We start from the raw sequence: 22,951 nt of genomic DNA, 5'->3' as shown, positions 1-22,951 counted from the left end.
TTCCGGCTCTCGTTTAGTAGCTGTTGGAAACTACGCTGCATTAGGCCTACTAATTGTGTATGGGTGAAACAGTGGCGCATCTGCGGTCCCTCCTTCCACTAGGCCTCCACTGACCTGTCTACTGCGGCCCGTGTACCCCTTGAACCAACCTAATAAAATATTTAAAAAATTAATTTGATTATAAAAAATAAGATCGTGTTGAGATCTCAAATGCAGACATTTTAACAATCAAAACAAACACACAACAAATATCTGGAACTGTACTACAAAGGTCCAACAGCTACAATTTCTTTCTCCTGCAAGAAGTTAACTGAAAGTTTTTTGGAGTTGTTAACACAGATATGGCATCCACCGAGTGTTGTCCTGTCGCGTCTCCTTTAAATTATTTCCAATAAGATGTTAAACTATTAATTTAATAAAATCAATAATTAAAAAAATAATTGAGTAAGTCAAAAGCACATTGCAAATAAACATTAATTACAAATCAAGAAGCATGGCGCGTCCGAGGGTGAGTAGATACCGAATAAGAATATAATCACCCTCGGACGCGCAATGCTTATTTACAACAGCCTTCCTTCCTAAGAATCAGCCCTTCCGTGGTGTAGAGAGAGGTTGTGTTACACTCCAAGGTGTTCCCCAGGTTGCCTTTCCTGAGCTTCGATCTTCCGGCTCTCGTTTAGTAGCTGTTGGAAACTACGCTGCATTAGGCCTACTAATTGTGTATGGGTGAAACAGTGGCGCATCTGCGGTCCCTCCTTCCACTAGGCCTCCACTGACCTGTCTACTGCGGCCCGTGTACCCCTTGAACCAACCTAATAAAATATTTAAAAAATTAATTTGATTATAAAAAATAAGATCGTGTTGAGATCTCAAATGCAGACATTTTAACAATCAAAACAAACACACAACAAATATCTGGAACTGTACTACAAAGGTCCAACAGCTACAATTTCTTTCTCCTGCAAGAAGTTAACTGAAAGTTTTTTGGAGTTGTTAACACAGATATGGCATCCACCGAGTGTTGTCCTGTCGCGTCTCCTTTAAATTATTTCCAATAAGATGTTAAACTATTAATTTAATAAAATCAATAATTAAAAAAATAATTGAGTAAGTCAAAAGCACATTGCAAATAAACATTAATTACAAATCAAGAAGCATGGCGCGTCCGAGGGTGAGTAGATACCGAATAAGAATATAATCACCCTCGGACGCGCAATGCTTATTTACAACAGCCTTCCTTCCTAAGAATCAGCCCTTCCGTGGTGTAGAGAGAGGTTGTGTTACACTCCAAGGTGTTCCCCAGGTTGCCTTTCCTGAGCTTCGATCTTCCGGCTCTCGTTTAGTAGCTGTTGGAAACTACGCTGCATTAGGCCTACTAATTGTGTATGGGTGAAACAGTGGCGCATCTGCGGTCCCTCCTTCCACTAGGCCTCCACTGACCTGTCTACTGCGGCCCGTGTACCCCTTGAACCAACCTAATAAAATATTTAAAAAATTAATTTGATTATAAAAAATAAGATCGTGTTGAGATCTCAAATGCAGACATTTTAACAATCAAAACAAACACACAACAAATATCTGGAACTGTACTACAAAGGTCCAACAGCTACAATTTCTTTCTCCTGCAAGAAGTTAACTGAAAGTTTTTTGGAGTTGTTAACACAGATATGGCATCCACCGAGTGTTGTCCTGTCGCGTCTCCTTTAAATTATTTCCAATAAGATGTTAAACTATTAATTTAATAAAATCAATAATTAAAAAAATAATTGAGTAAGTCAAAAGCACATTGCAAATAAACATTAATTACAAATCAAGAAGCATGGCGCGTCCGAGGGTGAGTAGATACCGAATAAGAATATAATCACCCTCGGACGCGCAATGCTTATTTACAACAGCCTTCCTTCCTAAGAATCAGCCCTTTCGTGGTGTAGAGAGAGGTTGTGTTACACTCCAAGGTGTTCCCCGGGTTGCCTTTCATGAGCTTCGATCTTCCGGCTCTCGTTTAGTAGTTGGTGGAAACTACGCTGCATTAGGCCTACAAATTTGGTATGGGGTGTAGAGACAGGTTGTGTTACACTCCAAGGTTTTCACCAGGTTGCCTTTCCTGAGCTTCGATCTTCATGCTCTCGTTTAGTAGGTGTCGGAAAGTAGGCTGCATTAGGCCTACAAATTGGGTATGGGGTGGAGAGAGATGGTGTGTTACACTCCAAGGTGTTCCCCAGGTTTCCTTGCCATTGCTTCGGTCTTCCGACTCTCGTTTAGTAGTTGTAGAAAACTACACAGCATTAGGCCTACAAAATGGGTATGGGGTGGAGAGAGATGGTGTGTTACACTCCAAGGTGTTCCCCAGGTTGCCTTTCCTGAGCTTCTATCTTCAGGCTCTCATTAAATTGTGGTTAAATGGAACAACTGCATTTGGCGTACTAGTTGGTTTGGGGCCTACTATCGGTGTCTGCCACTCCTTGCTGTTCTCCTGGTTTCCTGTCCTGAAATACCATTTTCAGCCTCTCGTTAAGTAGTTGTTAATGTTAGACTGCATTTGGCCTACTAGTTGGGTTGGGGCCTACTATCGGTGTCTGCCACTCCTTGCTGTTCTCCTCCACTGAACAAAGCTGTGCCGCCTGTTTACTACGGTTGCCAATTTTGAACTGCATTTCGACTACTTACTGATTTGGCCCTACTCTCTGTGTCAGCCTCTCATTCCAGTTGTCCTCCACTGCAATGCCCCCTGGTTATTCCTGTGTTACCAATTTTGAACTGCATTTAGCCCACTTTCTTCTTTGGGCCTATATCTGTGTTTCCACTTCATCGTGCCCATTGCCCAGCCAGTGATAGATGAGTCTGCTGGTACATTGACCCATAACGCAACATTCCCCGTGCACGCTACACAACAACATTGTGACCCTGCTGAAAGTCAGGTTGCTCTTCCCGCATACCATACCACCTTACACGGGGACAAAGAGGAAGGTGCAGATGAAAGTGCAGGTTCCTTCATCAGGTGGGGGGAGGAATACTAGTTGGCGACGTCACTGGCACAGGGCCTCTCATAGTACGCAAAAGTGTTGCTGCCGGTGGGAGGCGCCCCCGCCGTGCAAACACACCGCTGTACTTTGAGGGGCCCTGTGCCAGTGCCAATGCCAACGAGTGGGCCCCCCCGCTTGCTCAGGTTCACAGCACTTGCAAAGTTGAAATACTTACCTCTCCCTGCTCCACTGCCGTGACGTGGTCCAGATTTCCTGGGCCCACTAATTACTTGAACCAGCCCTACCCCCCACAACTTTAGCCAAATGACCCCCAATTTCAAATGCCTTCCAATTATTATAAGGTAAATTACGCTTGACAAGCTTCATTAAGAAGAATGGATGGTTTTGACATTAAAATGGGCACTCTAGGTGTTTTCCTGGCCCCCACTCACTGCCGACTATGCTGCCCCATTGACTTGCATTGGGTTTCGTGTTTCGGTCGATCCCGACTTTACGTCATAATCGGCCGATTTCACTCGACCCGACTTTGGACATAGTCGGGTTTCGCAAAACCCGGCTCGACTCTAAAAAGGTCAAGGTCGCTCAACTCTACTACTGAATAGACTATTAGAATTTTTATTATGGCAAGAAAAAAGCAGCTAAGTAAAGAAAAATGAGTGGCCATCATTACTTTAAGAAATGAAGGGCAGTCAGTCCGAAAAATTGGGAAAACTTTGAAAGTGTCCCCAAGTGCAGTGGCAAAAACAATCAAGCGGAACAAAGAAACTGGCTCACATGAGGACCACCCCAGGAAAGGAAGACCAAGAGTCACCTCTGCTTCTGAGGATAAGTTTATCCGAGTCACCAGCCTCAGAAATCGCAGGTTAACAGCAGCTCAGATTAGAGACCAGCTCAATGCCACACAGAGTTCTAGCAGCAGACACATCTCTACAACAACTGTTAAGAGGAGACTTTGTGCAGCAGGCCTTCATGGTAAAATAGCTGCCAGGAAACCACTGCTAAGGACAGGCAACAAGCAGAAGAGACTGGTTTGGGCTAAAGAACACAAGGAATGGACATTAGACCAGTGGAAATCTGTGCTTTGGTCTGATGAGTCCAAATTTTAGATTTTTGGGTCCAACCACCGTGCCTTCTGCGACGCAGAAAAGGTGAACGGATGGACTCTACATTCCTGGTTCCCAACGTGAAGCATTGAGGAGGAGGTGTGATGGTGTGGGGGTGCTTTTCTGGTGAAACTGTTTGGGATTTTTTCAAAATTGAAGGCATACTGAACCAGCATGGCTACCACAGCATCTTGCAGCGGCATGCTATTCCATCCGGTTTGTGTTTAGTTGTACCATCATTTATTTTTCAACAGGTCAATGACCCCAAGCACACTTCCAGGCCATGTAAGGGCTATTTGACTAAGAAGGAGAGTGATGGGGTGCTACGCCAGATGACCTGGCCTCCACAGTCACCAGACCTGAACCCAATCGAGATGGTTTGGGGTGAGCTGGACCGCAGAGTGAAGGCAAAAAGGCCAACAGGTGCTAAGCATCTCTGGGAACTCCTTCAAGATTATTGGAAGGCCATTCCCGGTGACTACCTCTTAAAGCTCATCAAGAGAATGCCAAGAGTGTGCAAAGCAGTCATCAAAGCAAAAGGTGGCAACTTTGAAGAACCTAGAATATAAGACATAATTTCAGTTGTTTCACACTTTTTTGTTAAGTATATAATTCCACATGTGTTAATTCATAGTTTTGATGCCTTCCGTGTGAATGTACAATTTTCACAGTCATGAAAATACAGAAAAATCTTTAAATGAGAAGGTGTGTCCAAACTTTTGGTCTGTACCGTATGTTGATTAACAAGGATATGACATAGATTATTACGGTTTCCTCCAGAGAGTGACAGCATAGTGTTATCGTTCTACCTTAACTAGCCCTCTGAGTGCACTGTACTGTGTAGACTAGAATATGATGTCCTTGACGTTCCAGTCTACACAGCAAAGCTGACAGATAAACTGACAGAGCCACAGTATCAGTCTTTTGTGCCTGAACATTTTAATATTTCAAGACTTTTTTTATTGACAGTCATTTAAAGGGAATCTGTCACTAAGTTTTTGCTACTCGTAGATTACGGAGACAAAAAGCGCATATAGGATCTTATCCTCAAATTAACTGCATTTTTTTAAACAGGGAGCTGCTCACCTGATGGTGTAAATCAAAAGCATGTGTGTATCGACATCATGATGTCTTTGTGGTATATTCCTGATGAAGGGGTCAGATAGACCTTGAAACGCGTTGACCAAACCACCAGAGTTTTTCATTACATTCGAATCTGTATTATTGTGGCAGCGTGGACTTAATCCACAAACTATCCTGTACAATGTCTCTAAGTTTTTGCTACGTGATTCTAGTGCAGCATGATGGAGGGGGAAAGTCATTTGCATTTTTGATGAAATCATAGTTTTCTCTTCTGCAGATCTTGCAGTTCTCGGAATGCTGAGCGCTTTATAACCCCACCTACACCACTGATTGGCAGCTTTCTGTGTACACTTTGTATAGCCAGAAAGCTGCCAATCAGTTGAGGGGGCATGGTTATAGACAGTTCCTGAATATTAAGGATTACATGGTTTACTAGTCCCCTAGTGATCATTTCCTGCTGATAAAACTGTGATTTTATCATTCCTGTGCCAGGCCATCCAGTAAGTGACACATCGCTGTAATCAGCGTCTCTGTCTCTATATTACGCTGCTTTCAGATTAGGTGGCAAAAACCTAATGCCAGATTATCTTTAAAAATAAATACAATTAGCGCCAAAATAAAAATAAATATTCTGCTTGTATAATATACAGTTTTAATTTTATATTTTGTTTTGCTGTGTGACAATGCCCCGTAGATACATAAAATTGGTGGAAAGATTAGTTTACTTTTCTGGCTTTCAGAAAACATTTCAAATGATAAATTGATAAAAGTATTTATGTTTCAGATCCTAGTTTGACATGTCTATCTGGGTGAATTGTTAGGCATAGATTTCTTTATACCTTGAATGCAGTGATTTATCATGTAAATAAAACCAACTGAAGAACAGACAGTTATAGAAAAATCCCCGTTCCAGTTGTACAGTTGGGTAGATAGTGTCTGGATGTTACAGAGTTATGAGGAACATGGGAGACGTAGTTCCCCAACATCTGCCATGACAAAGGTTGCTGCAATGATTCCTTGACTAATTAGAAGTAATTATTCTGATGTATTTATATGCACATAAAACGAGGGCTGATTATAAAAGCGGGCAATCTAGCGTGACGTGCAGCTTATGTATGCAAGTTTTATTTGGCTTTGTTTTGGAAGAGGCAAAGTAAATAAAAAGATAACAGATTGTAAAAGGATTTGTGAAGCATGATGACCTCCAATCTGCAAGTCTTGTGTTTTCAGTTTCACAGCACAAACTGATCCTTATGGGAAGAGACATGTTTTCAATTTTGTCTAGCATGCTTCCACGACAGATTCTAAAGCATTACTTTGCCGTATTCAGCATATCCTCATCCAAGACTAGTATACTACAGCGTAACCTCTCCTAAAGACCTCCTCTTATCATCAAGACTTTCTATAACAGATATCCGTTGCTCTATATATTTTGCATAGTGACCATCTTTTCTAAGAACACCACCCTGGAGTTCCACTTTTGAATTCAATTTTGCTTAGTCGACTCGTAGAGGTTTTACCGCATATGTGTAAAGGCTCATTCAGACATCGGTGAATTCCTGGTATGAGAAAATTGGTCATTTTCATCTGGGCTTTATTAGAGTTTTATCAGAATTTGGTCAGTGTTTTTACAATCAGAGTTTTGGTCAAAGTTTCAGCAGTTTTTCTCAGGCGGGAGACCAAAAATAAAAGTTTATCTTTTCGTATCAAATGCTCCATGATAAATGGATGTGGATGACATCCAAGTGTGGATCGCCCCCATGGGGCCGTGGGGTACTCGGTACCGGTGGATCCTTCGGTTCATAGGGAGATGTCACGGTGGCTGACCCGGTCCGCGGCCCTGTGATGTCCGTGTAAAAGGGAAAGGTCTTTAAAGGAGAAATGTTTGTGACGCCACCTGTGGTATTCGGTCAGGGTGACCGACGCTGCTTTAAGGGGTCTGCTGGGGTGATGTTATGGCAGCTAGATGGTATACCTTCCCACAGGTGAAGTGTATCCCCAGGGCTTCCCGGTGTGTAGATGGTGAATGATGAATGGCGCAGTGAAGAACGAGGACACAAGGGTGCAGTCTCTTTACCTTTACTGAAGACTTCAGCATCCACAGTCCAGAGCACCAGATCACAGGGCAGACAGAGTCCGGCCGGTTTGGAGGCAAGTCCAGAGTCTCCTTGTCCAAGTGGAAATCAGTAGCCTTCCTCTAGCACTGCAGTGTAATAGTCCCTTATTGCTAAGCTTCTCATAAGGTCCTCACAACTGTAGATGTTATCAGTGTTATGTCTCTCTCTCTGTCCCCCGAATAGGATAGGACAAACCCATATGACCGGTGGCTTGAGGCGTTTTACAGGGACTCTATCATGCCCCAGCCTCTAAGGGGTGCCACCTTGCCTCCTGGGTGTAGGGCGGACAGGTAACGTGAAATTAGCTGTCCTGCTGGTCTCTGGAGCAAGGCATAAAGGATCGTTGCTCGCTCGGTGTTCCGGCTACTGGGGTTCTGCGCCTCAGAAGGAGGCAGCCTGTGTAGGGCTGGTTCCTCCTCTGTTATCCACTCCTTTGCTGCGACTTCTTTGCACGCTCGCTGCAATACAGTTCTCCTTCGATGTCTCTTTCTGAGAGCTGCAGCTCTGAGGGCATGCACAGCTCTGTATCCTTCTCTCTCGATCTCTGACAGGATCCCACCACTGCCAGGGACCAACTACCTGAGCGAAGCTCAGCCAGCAACTAACTAGCAAACCCTCCAGGCAACCAGTCTTTACCTAAGTGTGGGGAGTGACCCAATAAATAGGAGCAGAGCTCCCCCTGGTGGCCTGGAGTGTGAAATGTGTTGCATGTTTGTGATACCTGGATTCAGTTGTCCTTCTTTGCCTCCAAACGTAGCATCACCCTCCCCTAGAGGAGAATGATATTACTGCAATGACCAGGACCCTGGGGTGCTGCAAGTGCGGTCTGATTTTTTCACAGATCCATAAACTTGCATTACCGATTTTAATCATACAGTTGGATCAATGATGGACTGCTCGGTCCACGAAAAATCATAAATATGCGATCAGTCTCATTCACTAGTATAGTAGAGTAAATGGTCAGCACAGCCCAGGGTGGAGGTGCGTGAAAGTAGGTGCCCAGACCTTTAACGTGATATAGAATATACTCAGCACACTCCAAAAAGTCTGATGCAAAAAGGGGGTGTTTAATACATACAGTATTCACAAACGTTTCGGTCTGCAAAAACCCTTTGTCTTAAAACAATTGAGCACACTGATGAAGGTCTTTGCAGACCGAAACGTTTGTGAATACTGTATGTATTAAACACCGCCTTTTTGCATCAGACTTTTTGGAGTGTGCTGAGTATATTCTATATCATTCACTAGTATAGATATGGGTGCTATCTATGAAAAACAGGGATAGCACTTGTGCGAAAAAAATGAAAGTCTGAATGAACCCTATATGTTTCCACAGAAATGATCTGCACTTTATAAAACTGATTACTAGGCTCAGATGCCGTTGCTAGTAATTTAATGTTAGGCTGGTTTCACAATCCATATTTGCATTATAATGCCTGGACCAGCCACAGATCTCCTGACCCAAATTTTTCAGCCTCATATATGCCAATGAGGTTTGGACTGAGTTTATATCAGGAGATCTGCAGCCAGTCTGGATTATGATACACAGATGTGTAAACGTTTCCTTTAAAGAGGATTTTCTACTATAGACAAAATCCAGGTATGAGTTAAAAAATGACATATAAGTCAGTATATGTGATGCCTCCCTGTAATTCATTTTCCTCGCTGTTTGGTGCTTTACTGAATTGTAGCTCAACTCCACTGGGCAGAGCTGTAATCCATGAGCACTACCTGTGAATGCCTACAGGTAGCCTAAAATACAACTTGTTTCTCATCTTATCATTGGTTCTGACTCCTGCTCTGTTTCTGCCCTCTGTTCTCAGTCTCCTCAAATAGACTTCTGACTAGGAAATCATTGATTGAGCACTAATATCTATTACAACCAAGACAGAATGTCCTTAAAGTGTGGCTACCAAGAGAAAATGAACTTATTTCATCTTGGGAGCCACCAGCTTTCAGTCACAGGAGCGTGCATAGAGTAGCTACAGTGACCTCTCACTATACCTAGAGCGGTGGCTATAAGCACGCCCCAGGACTGTAAATGACATGCATCTGATCAGAGCGAGCGGTCAGTCAAAGTGCCAGGTTGTGCTTACAGCTACTGCTCACAGTGTAATTAGCAGTGCTGTGAGCAGTGACTGGAGTCGCTCTCTTCTCGCCCATGACTGAAAGCCAGCGATCCTCTAGAGCAGTGTTTCCCAAACTCCGTCCTCATGGCCTCCAACAGATCGTGTGGTCAGGATTTCCTTACAACCTGTGCCAATTTCTGCTGCATTGATAATAATTGTATCCCCTGTGCAATACTAAGGAGATCCTGAAATTATGATCTGTTGGGGGCCACGAGGACTGAAGTTTCAGAAAACCGATCTAGAGGAAATAGGTTCATTTTCTCCCAGCAGCCTCACGTCCAGCCTCAATGCACCTACAGGCATAACTTCAAAATGCCATTTTTCTCTACTGAAGAAGTGCTTTGGGGTCATGAAGGGACTTCAAAGTTCTACCTTATCATATTAATGGGTTGGGGTGCTAAATGTTTCTGACAGCTTCCCTTTAAATATGTATTGCGTTGAGTGGAAAGCATCTTTGTATGTATTAATAAGTAGCTTAGAAGCTGTAGTTTGCTTTTTACCTCCTAAACAACGAGCAGTAAATTCAGCATCATTAAAAATAAAATGTCCCCTTTTTTCTTCGGTGAAAATGCGGTCCTCATATTAGATTGACTATTACTTACAGCTTTGATTAAAGTAGAAAAAAATCACATTACAGTAACCAGTAGCAAGGAAGTAAAATCCATATTGTAGGGAGATGTTATTTTTCATCGCTTGGCATACAATTCTCAGCTACAGTCATGTATTTTGTACGCAATATGACAGGATCCTGTGGAAATATATACCGTGTTGTGTCATATTGAAGGATACAGTATTAAGACGCATTGAAAAAGTCAACAGTGTGATGATTTGCATTCTGGTCTGCAAAAGCAAGCAGCCCAGGGAGTCACTTTAATTTCACGCTAGACTGATTATCTATGCTTCACCTTGTAGTATATAATCATATAAACAATTAATGGATCATAAAGCAAATATAGGATGCTATTATAAAATATTGTCAAGCCTAATAGACCTTGAAATCAGAGCCCAAGAGTCCAAATGCACAAAGTTTCAGGCTTTAATATAATCTTTATATATTCCAAAATATATACAAATATATCCTTGGTAATATACATACACATATATATATATTCACTATACATAGCTGTTTTATCATAAATGTTTATGAACTGTTTTAGGTGCAAGTCCAAGGGATGACTGGCAATATCCAATTTGATACTTATGGAAGAAGAACTAACTACACTATTGATGTATATGAGATGACGGCTACTAAACCCCGAAAGGTAATAGTCTTTACCATTTATGAATAATTGATTTAAAAGGTGGTTGTCTCACATTAGGGTCATTTTCCTTCTGTCCTTCATGAAAGAAGTCACTTACTCTGGACCTGTCTTCTAGCTATGGCACCTGCTGATATAAAGTGTGGTGGACCCAACCCATCTTTGTGTTAGGCTAGTTTCACACATGTATGTGAACCGCACCGTGGAAGACCTGTCCGTCCGCTGGGTCTCCTCACCTGAGCTTCTCGGGTATATATTTAGCAGTTATTTTAGGTCAGGAGATCTAGCGATCCAGGTGGGAGATCCAAACAAGCACTGCCCATGTTTTATGAATGCGTGAAACTGGATTATCCTGGATGGTCATCCATTTGAATGACCTTCATGGAAGAAAATGTATCTGTTGCAGGAGAAATGTATGGCGGAAAACATTTTTGTTGCTTGATAACAGCTTATCACTAGGAGAAAGCAGGTTTAGAGAGCAGGTTTTATTCCTCGGGTGGTCATGGGGCTGATCATTTAAAGGGGTGATTGCATGCCAAATATTTATATATCTCCTATCTACACAATAGGTTTTTTGTGGAACAGCTCCTTTAATTCTAAAATAATGCAGGTAGTCGGAGGAAGAAATGTTATTACATATGAGAACTAATACAATGAAGTTTTCATTATTGCACATCAAGAATAACAATATAAGCTGCACATTAAGGCTATGTTCATACGTTGCGTTTATGTTGTGGTTTTTTTTTTCTATTACAGGCAAAACCTGCTCGAAGCTGCTTAAAGAAAAAGCAGGTTTTGCTGCATTTTTGCGGTGTTTTTGTTGTCTCCCGTGCATGCCGATAAAGTTTGGTGCCCCCCCCCAAAAAAAAAAAAATCATGATGCAACTTTCTTCAGGTTTTTGCAACAAAAACTGACACCAGTGTTATTTTGTTGCATTTTGGCTACATTTTTCGCACTTATCCATTATTTCCTATAGGTGAAAAAACCCTGAAATAAGTGACATCCTGCAGTTTAAAAAAAATGCAGCATAACCCCAAATCAGTCAGAAAAATAAAACCAATGTGTGTGCATGAGATTTCTGAAATCTCATAGACATTGCTGGCACTGTAAAACGCAGAACAAAATTTGCATAAAAAATGCTGCAAAACCGCAATGTGTGAACATAGCCTTGATTGAAGAAAACTGTTCCAGATTAAAAAAAATTACAATAAAATAGTAGTAGTGCAGTAGTGCTGTTCAGAATCTATTGTACGTCACATCTTTCATGTAGCTTCAATAAACTTGGTTGAGAAACGTGTAGATTGAGAATTAAAAAAAATACTTTTTATCAAGCAAAGACCTTAAAAAGACCAAGTTATTATTATTATTTTTGTGTAGTTTGCAGTGTTTGCTACATATGCACAGTTTCAATTTGGTTATTGTGAGTAGGAGGAATCTGTTTTAGATTACAGAACCTATGCTTTGCTTTATTTCTTTATAACCACATTATTCTGACTTTGTTGCCAAGTTAAAATAAATTAAATAATGTGATATAATCATACAAGTATACAAGGAGTAGTAGAATGGCTATGGTCGGCATGCCGGGTGAATGGTGGTGTTCGGTGCTAGAATAGCTATTAGTAATGAGTGAGTGTGCTCATTGCTTGGGTTTTCCGATCATGCTCAGGTGTTTAGTATTTTGGGCGTGCTCGGAAATTATGTTTGTGTCTCCGCAACTGCATGATTTGGGGCTGCTAGACACCCTGAACACATGCAGGGATTACCTGTTTGTTAGGGAATCCCCATATGTATTTAGGGTGTCTAACAGCCCGCAAATCATGCAGCTGCGGGAAAACAAACATAATCTATGAGCACGCCCGAAATACTCGGAGAACACTCGAGCATGCTCGGAAATCTCGAGTAACAAGCACACTCGCCCATCACTAATAGTTATCTCAACAGGAATGTACGATATACAATGGCACTTTTTACTTGCAGAGAAAAGAAAATTCTTTAATGATCTGTTAGCATGACATTTTCAAGGGAACCGTTCTTTTCAAGATGGCTAAAGTTTCAGTCCTCCCGGACCTTGATCGCGTCTACCTTTGACACACTTACAGGAATAAAGCACACCAGAATCAGAAAACCAGTTAATTTCTTCTGTATGTAACCAAAACAGTCCAAAAAGTTATGTTTAGAGGTGTTTTCCCCCGAACAAGGTACATTTAAATTAATAGATGTTGGAATAAAAATAAGTTTCATCCTTTGATGTGTTAAGAGAAATGTTCCTGTGCTGAGATAATCTTATAACTGTGCCCCTGCTGTGGAATGTGTAATGTCAGTGTCTGACTGTGCAGGAACATGGTCTGATCATATCACATCTCCTGGGCAGGGGAAGAAACAAAAGAGAGAATACAGACAGGACAGCAGGAGATCACAGCTGATTCTTTCTGTGAGGCAAAACATTTCCCTGCCTGTTTTTAAGCAATGTTTTAACTCAAACAATCAGCTGCGATCCCCAGATGTAATGGCTGTATACTCTCTTTTGCATCCTCCCTTGGTCAGGAGATGTTGCTTGTGCAGACCATGTTCCTACATGGTCAGACACAACGATTTCAAAGTACATAGCATGGGTACATGTATAAGATTATACCAACGGGAGAAGAAAAAATCAAGCCGCACAGCCCGTGTTGAAACCCGGTGTGCAGTTGGCCACTAGAACTGACGTACTCAGGAGGTGCTCGCGTTAGAAAACAGTACATGAAATATATCATAGAAAGAGAAACACGCGGCAACACTCACCGAGCCTGTGGTAGGAATTCGACTTTATTGAAGCATCTTTGTAACGGCCGTTTCACGCCAAAGCCAGCGCTTCTACGGGTTCTTGAACCCGTAGAAGCGCCGGCTTTGGCGTGAAATGGCCGTCGTTCCTTCCCTGCTCACACCTCTTCTTTCCCTACTCCCCCGTGCCGTGAAGATTGTTACAAAGATGCTTCAATAAAGTCGAATTCCTACCACAGGCTCGGTGAGTGTTGCCGCGTGTTTCTCTTTCTATGATATATTACATGTATAAGATTATCTCAGCACAGTAACATTTTATTTAAACACATCCAATTGTGGAACATATTATTATTCAAAGATCTATTGATTAAAATGAAATTTGTTCTAGGAAAAACGTCTCTAAGCATGACTTCCAGTCTCTTTTGAATCAGTGTTAGCAGTACTGCAGGGTGAAAAATGTTCACAGATTCCATTTGCAGTGCCCTTTTAGTTTTTAAAAAATCTATTATGCTATCTCAGGGAAATTAGAAGTTTTTAAGCAATTGGCATTCTCAGTGATTGCTATAACTTCAAGCTCATCGCAATATTTACATATAGAGATAGCAGGTCCTTTCAACAAGCACACTGCTCAGGAAAGTGAGAGCCCTGATCATGAAAACTACTCTGTAAACTGCTATTGATGGGGGCCAAGGGATTGTGATTATGTAGGATTGTGATAATAGGAGCTAGATCAGGAGCTGATAGGAATGGGAAGAAAGGTGAGCAACTGACTGCTATATAGAAGTCAATGGCTGGAGAGAGTTCATTGAGATCTTAAGTATGTTAACTCGGCTTCTGGAATGTAACTGCTGCTTATACTTGGCCAGACTCTGGTGGCCAGACTCTGGTGGTCAGACTCCTTAGCAACAAGCTGTACACTATATAAGACAAAAGTTTTCATTGCAAGAAAATAACAGCAGGTAGAAAAACCAAGACAGTTGAAACTTTGCTTATTTTCATCTTGTTTAACTATCTGTACCAATTTAATAACATGACAAATACTAGGTGGTTACAAGGATATGCTTGATTTTTGGGGAGAAGGGAATCACTTGCTTACTGTGCTACTGACCACGTACCATCATTGGCTGCAGTAGGTGACACAGGCCCACAGCCCACACAGGCCACAGCCCATCATTGGCTGACACATGATTAGCTGCAGTAACGTGAACAGAAACTAGAGCGTGCCACTGTAGTGGTGGGCTGAAGCATCAGCAATCTACAAGTATGAGCAATGCTTTTTTGTTTTGTCTTGTTTTTGTTTTTTAGTTTTTTATTAAACATTCCAAGACTTGCCAAAAATGTTTGTATAGACTTTATGATATGAGAAAAGTTTGACCAAACTGTAGGTATACATTTCGATGACTGCAATATGAAGTAATACAAACCATGTACTTCATTATTATGTAGCCAGTTAATTAAATTATATGACATATTCATCATTACGGTATTAAGAACGAGGTTTTAGACACATGCTAATTATAAATGTAGTGATTTAGATTCAACAGCTTTTAAAAGTGTCAGCATGATTCATAGAAAATTCAGTTTCAAATGGAGAAAAACATGGAAAATATTATCTTTGTTACTGCAAGAGAACAAAATAGAACAAGTAGCTCTGCAAACTGTTATGTTACACAGGGTACAATGATGCGCAGTACATTGTATGATAAGAATAGAGTACTTCTGTATAGATGCGCTCACAGGAACACCTGGTAAGCTTTACCCATAATAGAGGCATGTTCTCCGAAACAGAAAAAAAAATGTATTCTTTGCCAGGTGGATTTTAGCATATTAGACTGAAAGGAGTGATTATGAATAATCTAATAGACTAAAGTAACATGCAAAGTACACATAGGATGTTTCTACCTTTTCCTCACTGAATATACCGTATATAAAAATGATGGCAAAAAGTTAATTATCTAGTTGGTAGCAATCTATTTTCAATGAAGGTGTTCCTGGCCTAATAGAAATCTTTATTATGCAAACGTATCCTTTTATTATACAAGAATACAATATATTAAGAAATATACTCCTTACTTAGTAGAGACAGCTATGTACGTAGAATAACTGTGAAAAGAGTAACAACAAGATCCTGGCTAAGATTAGAACTATAAGGTAAAAAACCCAATAAAGAGCCAGATTTACATATAGGCTCATATCTGTAAATGACCCCACCTGCTTTAGGGGGACCTTACAGATAATTGTATATATGATTATGGGCCTTAATTCATCAAAGTGTTTTTGCCAGAAATCTGGCATAAAATATTTTGATAAGTTGCAAAATTGTTACACAACTTAAAGTTGGTCAAAAAGTTAGATACTTTTGTTGTTCTCATGCCAAGGGGTGTGACGCTAAATCTTATCTAATTCATGACAAACTGTGACGTGTCCGAAATCTTACTCCAGTCTCGAACTGTAGTAAGATTTGAGGCAGGACGCAAGGAGGTGCAAGCCACTTGTCAGATACTCCAAATTCGTTAAGAGGCATGCGCCTCTTAAATGGGGTTATCAAGGACTATTTAATTTTTTTCTACTATGGGCCTAAGACCTAACAGCCATAAGACATAACAGCCAAGTAGTTACTAATTATTTTTCTGTGTTGCCTGGTGTCAATCTCCTCAAGCATTGAGCAGTCACAGACCACTCATGCCGGCATATCAGAGGCTTCCGCTTATATTACGTTGACAGAGCCGCTGCTTCTTTTCCACTCTGTTCTGTTGATAGAGCATGGCTGTCAACATCATGCTGCAATCAGGTGGCTCTCATCTTCCAAACTGTAGGGAGCCATCTGTCAATCAGCATGATTTTACCCATAATGTTCTGTCATCAGAGAAGCCCTGAAGAAGAGATGCTGTGTTGACGAGGAGAAGCTGAATTGCTGGCAGGAGCAGTCGGCAACTGCTCTGAGCCGGCACCAGGTAGAACAGGCTGGTAGTTAGCAACTACCAGCCTTTTAGTTTTTAGGCTCATAATTAGTGATGAACAAGTGTACTCGTTGCTCGAATTTTCCCGAGCACGCTCAGGTGACCTCCGAGTATTTATGACTGCTCGGAGATTTAGTTTTCATCGCGGCAGCTGAATGATTTACAGCTACTAGCCTGCTTGATTACATGTTGAGATTCCCTACAATCAGGCAACCCCCACATGTATTAAGCCTGGCTACTAGCTGTAAATCATTCAGCTGCTGCGATGAAAACTAAATCTCCAAGCAGTCATAAATACTGGGAGGTCACCCGAGCGTGCTCGGGAAAACCCGAGCAATGAGTACACTCGCTCATCACTACTCATAATAAAAACAAATAATCCTGGATAACCCCATTAATGAATTAGGAGAGTCTGACTCTAACATATCCCCTCATCAAGAGCGGCATTGTTCTAGCCTTTCTTGGTGAATCAGTGCCACTGTGCTTTCATACATTAATGATTTGAAGTTATATATTAATCCAGATGAAAACAGCTGAAGACTCCAAAGGAGAGACAAGGAAAAGAATATAGGTAATTTACTGCAATGTCAGGAATACACCAATATGTTCTACTCCATAGGTGCCCAACAGAAGAGAAAGGGTCAGAGTTAGACATTTTAATATATAAGGTTCAGAGTGAAATTGTAGATGTAAAGATAATAGCAGCCATAGAAATGTAATAACATATTTTAATTAGAGTAGGAACTATGGCATGTGACTTTAAACATGCGCTCCTTATAACTACTGTAGGATCAGCATGTGCCCATGTGTCTGAACAGTTCTGCTGTCTGATACTGCGGCAGCCGCTGATTTTGGAGAATACGTCTGTCTTTAGCTTTGTGCTTTCCAACTACTCATTTGAGATCAGTTTTTAGTGAGTCTACAAGATCACTGTTAATGACCCTCATCATTTAGGTCCCTGACCTTATATCTGCAAACATCGCACAGGGATAGAGATGGCAAAAAGATAAAAATGGCTCAATGCATCCATTTTGGCTAAGGTATAAATAAGACATAGCTCATCATCTTTAGGTTAAGATAACATACTGGTAAGGAAATTTAGATTGTGAGCCCTAATGGGGACTGTGATGATGTCTGAAAAGCGCTGTGGAATTAATGGCGCTATACTATAAGTGAGTAAAAGAAATGCAATTAAAATAAAATAAGCTATTGCATTGGACATTTCTCCCACAAAAAAATGGCAATATGTTGACAATATTCCTCACTCTAATGAATGGCCTGTCTTGGTGACGGGGGAGGCATCAAACTTATTTGTAATTATTTATATTTTAAAATTATTTGTTATATTTTAGTTTGCTTTAACTCTACATGATACATTTATAGGTTTGCACTGGATTAAGTGTTTGCTTTAGGCCTTGGGGTCCTTTATCCAAAAATAGCCTAGCGACGATCAATATTCCCACATGTCTATCATGGAACAATATATCTAAAGAATAAGTGTGAGAAAGTTAGAAAACCAGTTTTCACATCAGCAGGACAGTGAAAAGATACCAGCGACAACCAACACCGCTGTATACATTTTGTAATGATGTTGAAATTTGTCATTAAATGTAATACTTAACACACAGTACTCCATATTTTCTTTACTAGCTAGTAAAACAAAAGGATAAGGGGTTAGGAAAAAATATCTAGGACATGGTGTTCTTTAGGACTATAGGGTGGTAATGCTTGTACTCCTATTGATTATAGTTAAGGGTTCACGCACACTTTTGGATCTGGATCACAGTATTCCATTTAATAGATTTTATTTGGACAGTGCATACCACTGTATTACAAAGTGGTGATATTCACAGATTGTTTTAAGGTGTCTAAATAAATTATTCAAAGCATATTCCATAATATCCCATAAAACAAATTCTTCATTGAATATCACTTGAAATTAGACATCCCATAATATGTTTTTTTTATTGCACGTCATATTGAGACTTAACTGGTATTACTAATGTGTCAGTCAATGAATTATAAATTGGGTAGCATGGTGGGTCAGTGGTTAGCACTTTTGCATTACAGTGCTGGGGTCCTGGGTTCAAATCCCACCAAGGACAACATCTGAGTAGAACAGGCTGCCACGAGAAGTGGTGAGTTCTCCTTTAATGTAAGTCTTCAAATAGAGGCTGGACAGACATCTGTCTGAGACAGTTTAGTAAATCCTGCATTGAGCAGGGGGCTGGACACGATGACCCTGGAGCTCCCTTACAACTCTATATGTTCTCCTCGTGTTTGTGTAGGTTTCCTCCAGGTTCTCCAGTTTCCTCCTAGATTCTGAAAAACATACTGATAAGGAATTTAGATCGTGAGGCCCAATAGGGGCATCGATGATAATGTCTGTAAAACGCTACAGAACATAATGGTGCTACATAAGCAATAATCTTATTGCAATGTGTTGCAGGTTGGACATTGGAATGAATATGAACGTTTTGTTCCTGCTCCTGATCAACAACCAACAAATGACTCTTCTTCTGTGGAAAACAAAACTATTGTAGTTACAACAATTTTGGTAAGATTATTCTGTGGTGTTCATTTAGTAAATATTTGTATAAGGAATATCTTGAGTTTGATTGGCTTAAAGGCTATGGACGCTTGAACTTTCTAATGTACATTTACTATCTAACAACAAAATTAATCAACTTTTCTACATAAAGCTAGCTATAAATCATTCTAAGATGTTCATAGCATTGAAGCTTTTCTATTGGGGTTTTCCTGGGCACGCTCGTGTGACCTCCGAGTATTTATGACTGCTCAGAGATTTCGTTTTAATTGTGGCAGCTGAATGATTTACAGCTACTAGCCAGGCTGAGTACATGTGGGGGTTGCCTGGTTGCTAGGGAATCCGAACATGTAATCAAGCAGGCTAGTAGCTGTAAATCATTCAGCTGCTGTGATGAAAACTAAATCTTCGAGCAGTCATAAATACTCGGAGGTCACCTGAGCAACGAGTTACACTCGCTCATCACTAGACAGAACAGTTCTTGTTTAGTTTTACCCCACTATTTTAATCCAAAATAAAAGACAATTCTTTGGAGGTAGAAATGGTCCCCCTTACCTTTTGGACCCCTGTGCAGCTGCAAAGGTTGCACCAATGATATGTCCACCTCTGTCCGCTACTGCATGATAGGAAATAACTTGCTGTGGATCCAACTGTTGGAGCCCCCAATGATCCTAAGAACCAGGGCTCTAAAAATTCCCAGCTAAATGGAGTTCTGGTCTATCATTTGCTTCATAAAGTGCTGCAGATTATGTTGGCACTATAGAAATAAAAATTATTATTATTCATTCATTCTTAATGGGACTTCCATGCACTGCACTCAGATGATCTCCAGCACTGCCATTAGAATGAATCGAAAGACCTCCTCTCCATTCAGCCACGGCTCATCGGGGCCTTAGTTCTCTAGATGAGTGAAGGCCTCAGTGAAACTTGAGAATACCCCTTTAATTTCTCAGAGTCCCAATAAGTATCCATATGCTGACTTGGCAACATTACTCCTTAGAACCCTTACACAAGTCTATGCATTCAAAATTTTTAAAATCCTTCTTTAAAGGAATTTTCAAGTCTTTTAAGGCTGTCTTGCTAGTCATGTCAGACACTGGATACCAACGTTGCCCAACATACACCATTAACTTACAATAGGGTCTATTCGAGTTTTGTTGTATGTACACCATTTTGACTGCAACTGTAGATCTGTATTCTGAGTTACCGATGTAAGCACTAAATATAGCCTTTGACAGCAGTGAAAATGCCACCAATGCAATATAAGGGTTAATGTAATAAATAATTATTTTACAAGATTTCACAATGGTAATATCAGTTGGGTCAGCACACAACCAGTGTACCTAATAATTGGCTAACATCCTTGTGCTTGAAACTGCAGGTTTCCGTATTAACATTGTACACAAAGGCCATTTGGAGACTAGGAGATTGACAATCTACTGGTAACTAAGAGGGATTTAAAAAGTTAGACATTAATTGTTCATTATTTTCACTGAACAGTATGTAGCGGCTTTGCCGGTTGTTCTAGCACATTACAGTTCAGTACAATGTTTGCTTGCAGAGGTGATGTCAGTAAATATGGCACCTCACCCCTGAGATCACTGATTAGCTGCGGCAGACGCTTTCTGATGATGATGAGCCGTAATGATGACCTGGATTGGATCAGCGTTGAATTGATACTAGAGGCACTACGACTAGGTACCTATCCAATATTCAGACTCATGTAGGTCATTCTTTCATGAAGCTTTTACGAGAAAATTATTCAAATCAGTTCTTTTGACTTTCATGTTTTGGTTGGTAATGTTGTAAATTACTGCATTACTTTGATAAAAATAATAAGGACATGATGAAAAATAGACAGATTGTGCCCATTTCTTTTCCGTTTTTATCTGTACGGATCAAAGATCACTCCACTCAAGTATAGATTTATCTAATGATGGAAAGAGTCAGGCTCTATCTCCTTTCATCTGCAGACCATTAACAAGTACATAATGATGCCTCTTTTCAATAATGCGCTGTTAAATATGCTTGATCCAAAATTTGTTTTATTAAAGGAAAATCCATATGTCATGAAAAAGAAAAACTACGAGCAGTTGGATGGCAATGATAAGTATGAAGGATACTGCGTCGACCTGGCTAGTGAGATTGCAAAACATGTTGGAATAAAATACAAACTTTCCATCGTCGAAGATGGCAAATATGGGGCTCGCGACCCAGAAACTAAAATGTGGAATGGAATGGTGGGTGAGCTGGTATATGGGGTAAGTATTCACATCTGTTATGAACATTGCAAATTTGGATTTAAAGGGAACCTGACAGCTGATACAAACGGCCCAATCCACGGGCAGCATGTATCGGACACTGACTGTATAATGTCAGCCATATACTGTATGTTTGACTCTGAAACGCTGCGGTATTTCAGTGAAAACATGCTTTTAAAACCGCTGAAGCTTGAGCCCACGGACACTTGTTAGACAGGCAGATCCGCAGCGGTTTCTCCTTGCCCACTCCCTTTGAGTTACAGGGTTCTCCCTGCATGGGTGCATGGGAGAGACCTGTCACTCCAAGTCAGCAGGCAGTGAGAAGCCCCCGGAGAGCCATCTACCCTACTAGTCTCCCATGTGGCTATGTTACTAGCTATTGACAGTCAAGCATACATGGCTGAGATTATACAGTGTCCAATACATGCTGCTTGTGGATTGGGCAGCATGTATCAGCTATCAGGTTCCCTTTATTAAATTCTGAAGTTATTAATATAAAATAGGCCTAAATCATAGAAGATATTACAAATATACAGTAAAATACTAATTCTACCAGGAATGCAAATCAAACTAAATTTGATCCACTGTACCTAAAGACCAAACACTTCCCTTGGGGAAGCTTTGAAGTGGGTCCAATATGAATGCTTAGCTTCCTATTATGGAAAATATATGTTAAATTTGTTTACATAATCTGCCATTAATTAACTCCCCAAACAGAAAGGTGGGTTTCCTATGTGATGGACCAAAGTTTCAGAAAGGAATCGTCGATTGTGAGTGGGAACAATGGGAGTGATTGCGGAATAAGTTGCTGCTTTATAAGCAACTGGATATTTCAGGATCTGCTTTTTTATGTGACGTGATTGATCTTTAATCTGTAATTATAGAACAGGCTACACAATTCTTGGCTTTGTGTTAAAGTTTAGTAGAAATGAAAATAGCCATAGCAATATATCCTTGCAGTGCCAATCAGTAGGTGGACAGCAGGGAATGTTGATTTTATTTGCACGCCTGTTGTCTGAATACAGTTTCTTTTTATAATACAGTCTGGGCAAATGGTAAGTCACTGTAAAACATTGCAGCAATAGCCATATGGGCTTGTTTTTCTGTTAAATCCTAGGAATTTTTGATTCTTTAGGCAACATGTGGGATAATGAAGGAAATGAGTCATTGTTTTATATAAGAAAATGTAATGTTTATTGAAGGGCATAATAATAGAATTCAATCTAAAGAGATCATTTTTGGCTTTGATATAGTTCACCTGGATTTATCTTATTAATAAAGTCTACAAGATGCTATATAATATGGTATAAATGCTGTAAATCTAGTAATATAACATAGAGAATGAAAAACAGATATGCTTAATGGTAAACCTATCCCAAATGATTACTACTGAATGTCACATATGAATAGTTTGGAGAACATCCTGACATAATTTGATCTATTCTTTTAAGTTATAGTAGCAATCCTTTTTTATTTTTTTTATATCGGTTTAGTGCTCCTTTCAGTTGCTCATTGTTGCAGCTGTCTCATCTTATCTCAAATCTTATCTCATTCCTGGACATTATCAGTTAGTAAAGACAAATTTATTAGAGTGGAATTTAATCCTACACTAGTTTTACAAAAAAAATCCACATTCTGGAGAATACAAAAGTTTTGTAATTCGTTCCTCACAAATTCAGCATAATGGTGACCAGCGACAACTGCCAGCTTACTGAACAGCAAAAAGGTTAAAATGAAAAAGAAAAC

At 40.4% G+C, this 22,951-nt stretch overlaps 1 protein-coding gene across 3 annotated transcripts in view; it reads left to right on the top strand.

Annotated features, from left to right (window-relative positions):
- Window positions 1-22,951, top strand: part of GRIA3 (glutamate ionotropic receptor AMPA type subunit 3) — a 512,289-nt gene that overhangs the window by 427,865 nt on the left and 61,473 nt on the right. For all 3 annotated transcript variants that reach the window (XR_011317998.1, XM_069747185.1, XM_069747184.1), the window contains exons 8-10: window positions 10,574-10,678; window positions 18,846-18,953; window positions 20,999-21,205. Coding sequence is in view for 2 of the 3 variants with exons in the window: in XM_069747185.1 (XP_069603286.1) it covers window positions 10,574-10,678; window positions 18,846-18,953; window positions 20,999-21,205 (420 nt within the window). In the remaining variant the exon portion in view is untranslated. The remainder of the gene's footprint in view (window positions 1-10,573; window positions 10,679-18,845; window positions 18,954-20,998; window positions 21,206-22,951) is intronic.

Source organism: Ranitomeya imitator, chromosome 2, assembly GCF_032444005.1.
Source record: "Ranitomeya imitator isolate aRanImi1 chromosome 2, aRanImi1.pri, whole genome shotgun sequence".
NCBI classification, from domain to species: Eukaryota; Metazoa; Chordata; class Amphibia; order Anura; family Dendrobatidae; genus Ranitomeya; species Ranitomeya imitator.
Note: the sequence above shows the minus strand (reverse complement) of the source record. Positions and strands in the feature narration are given on the sequence as shown.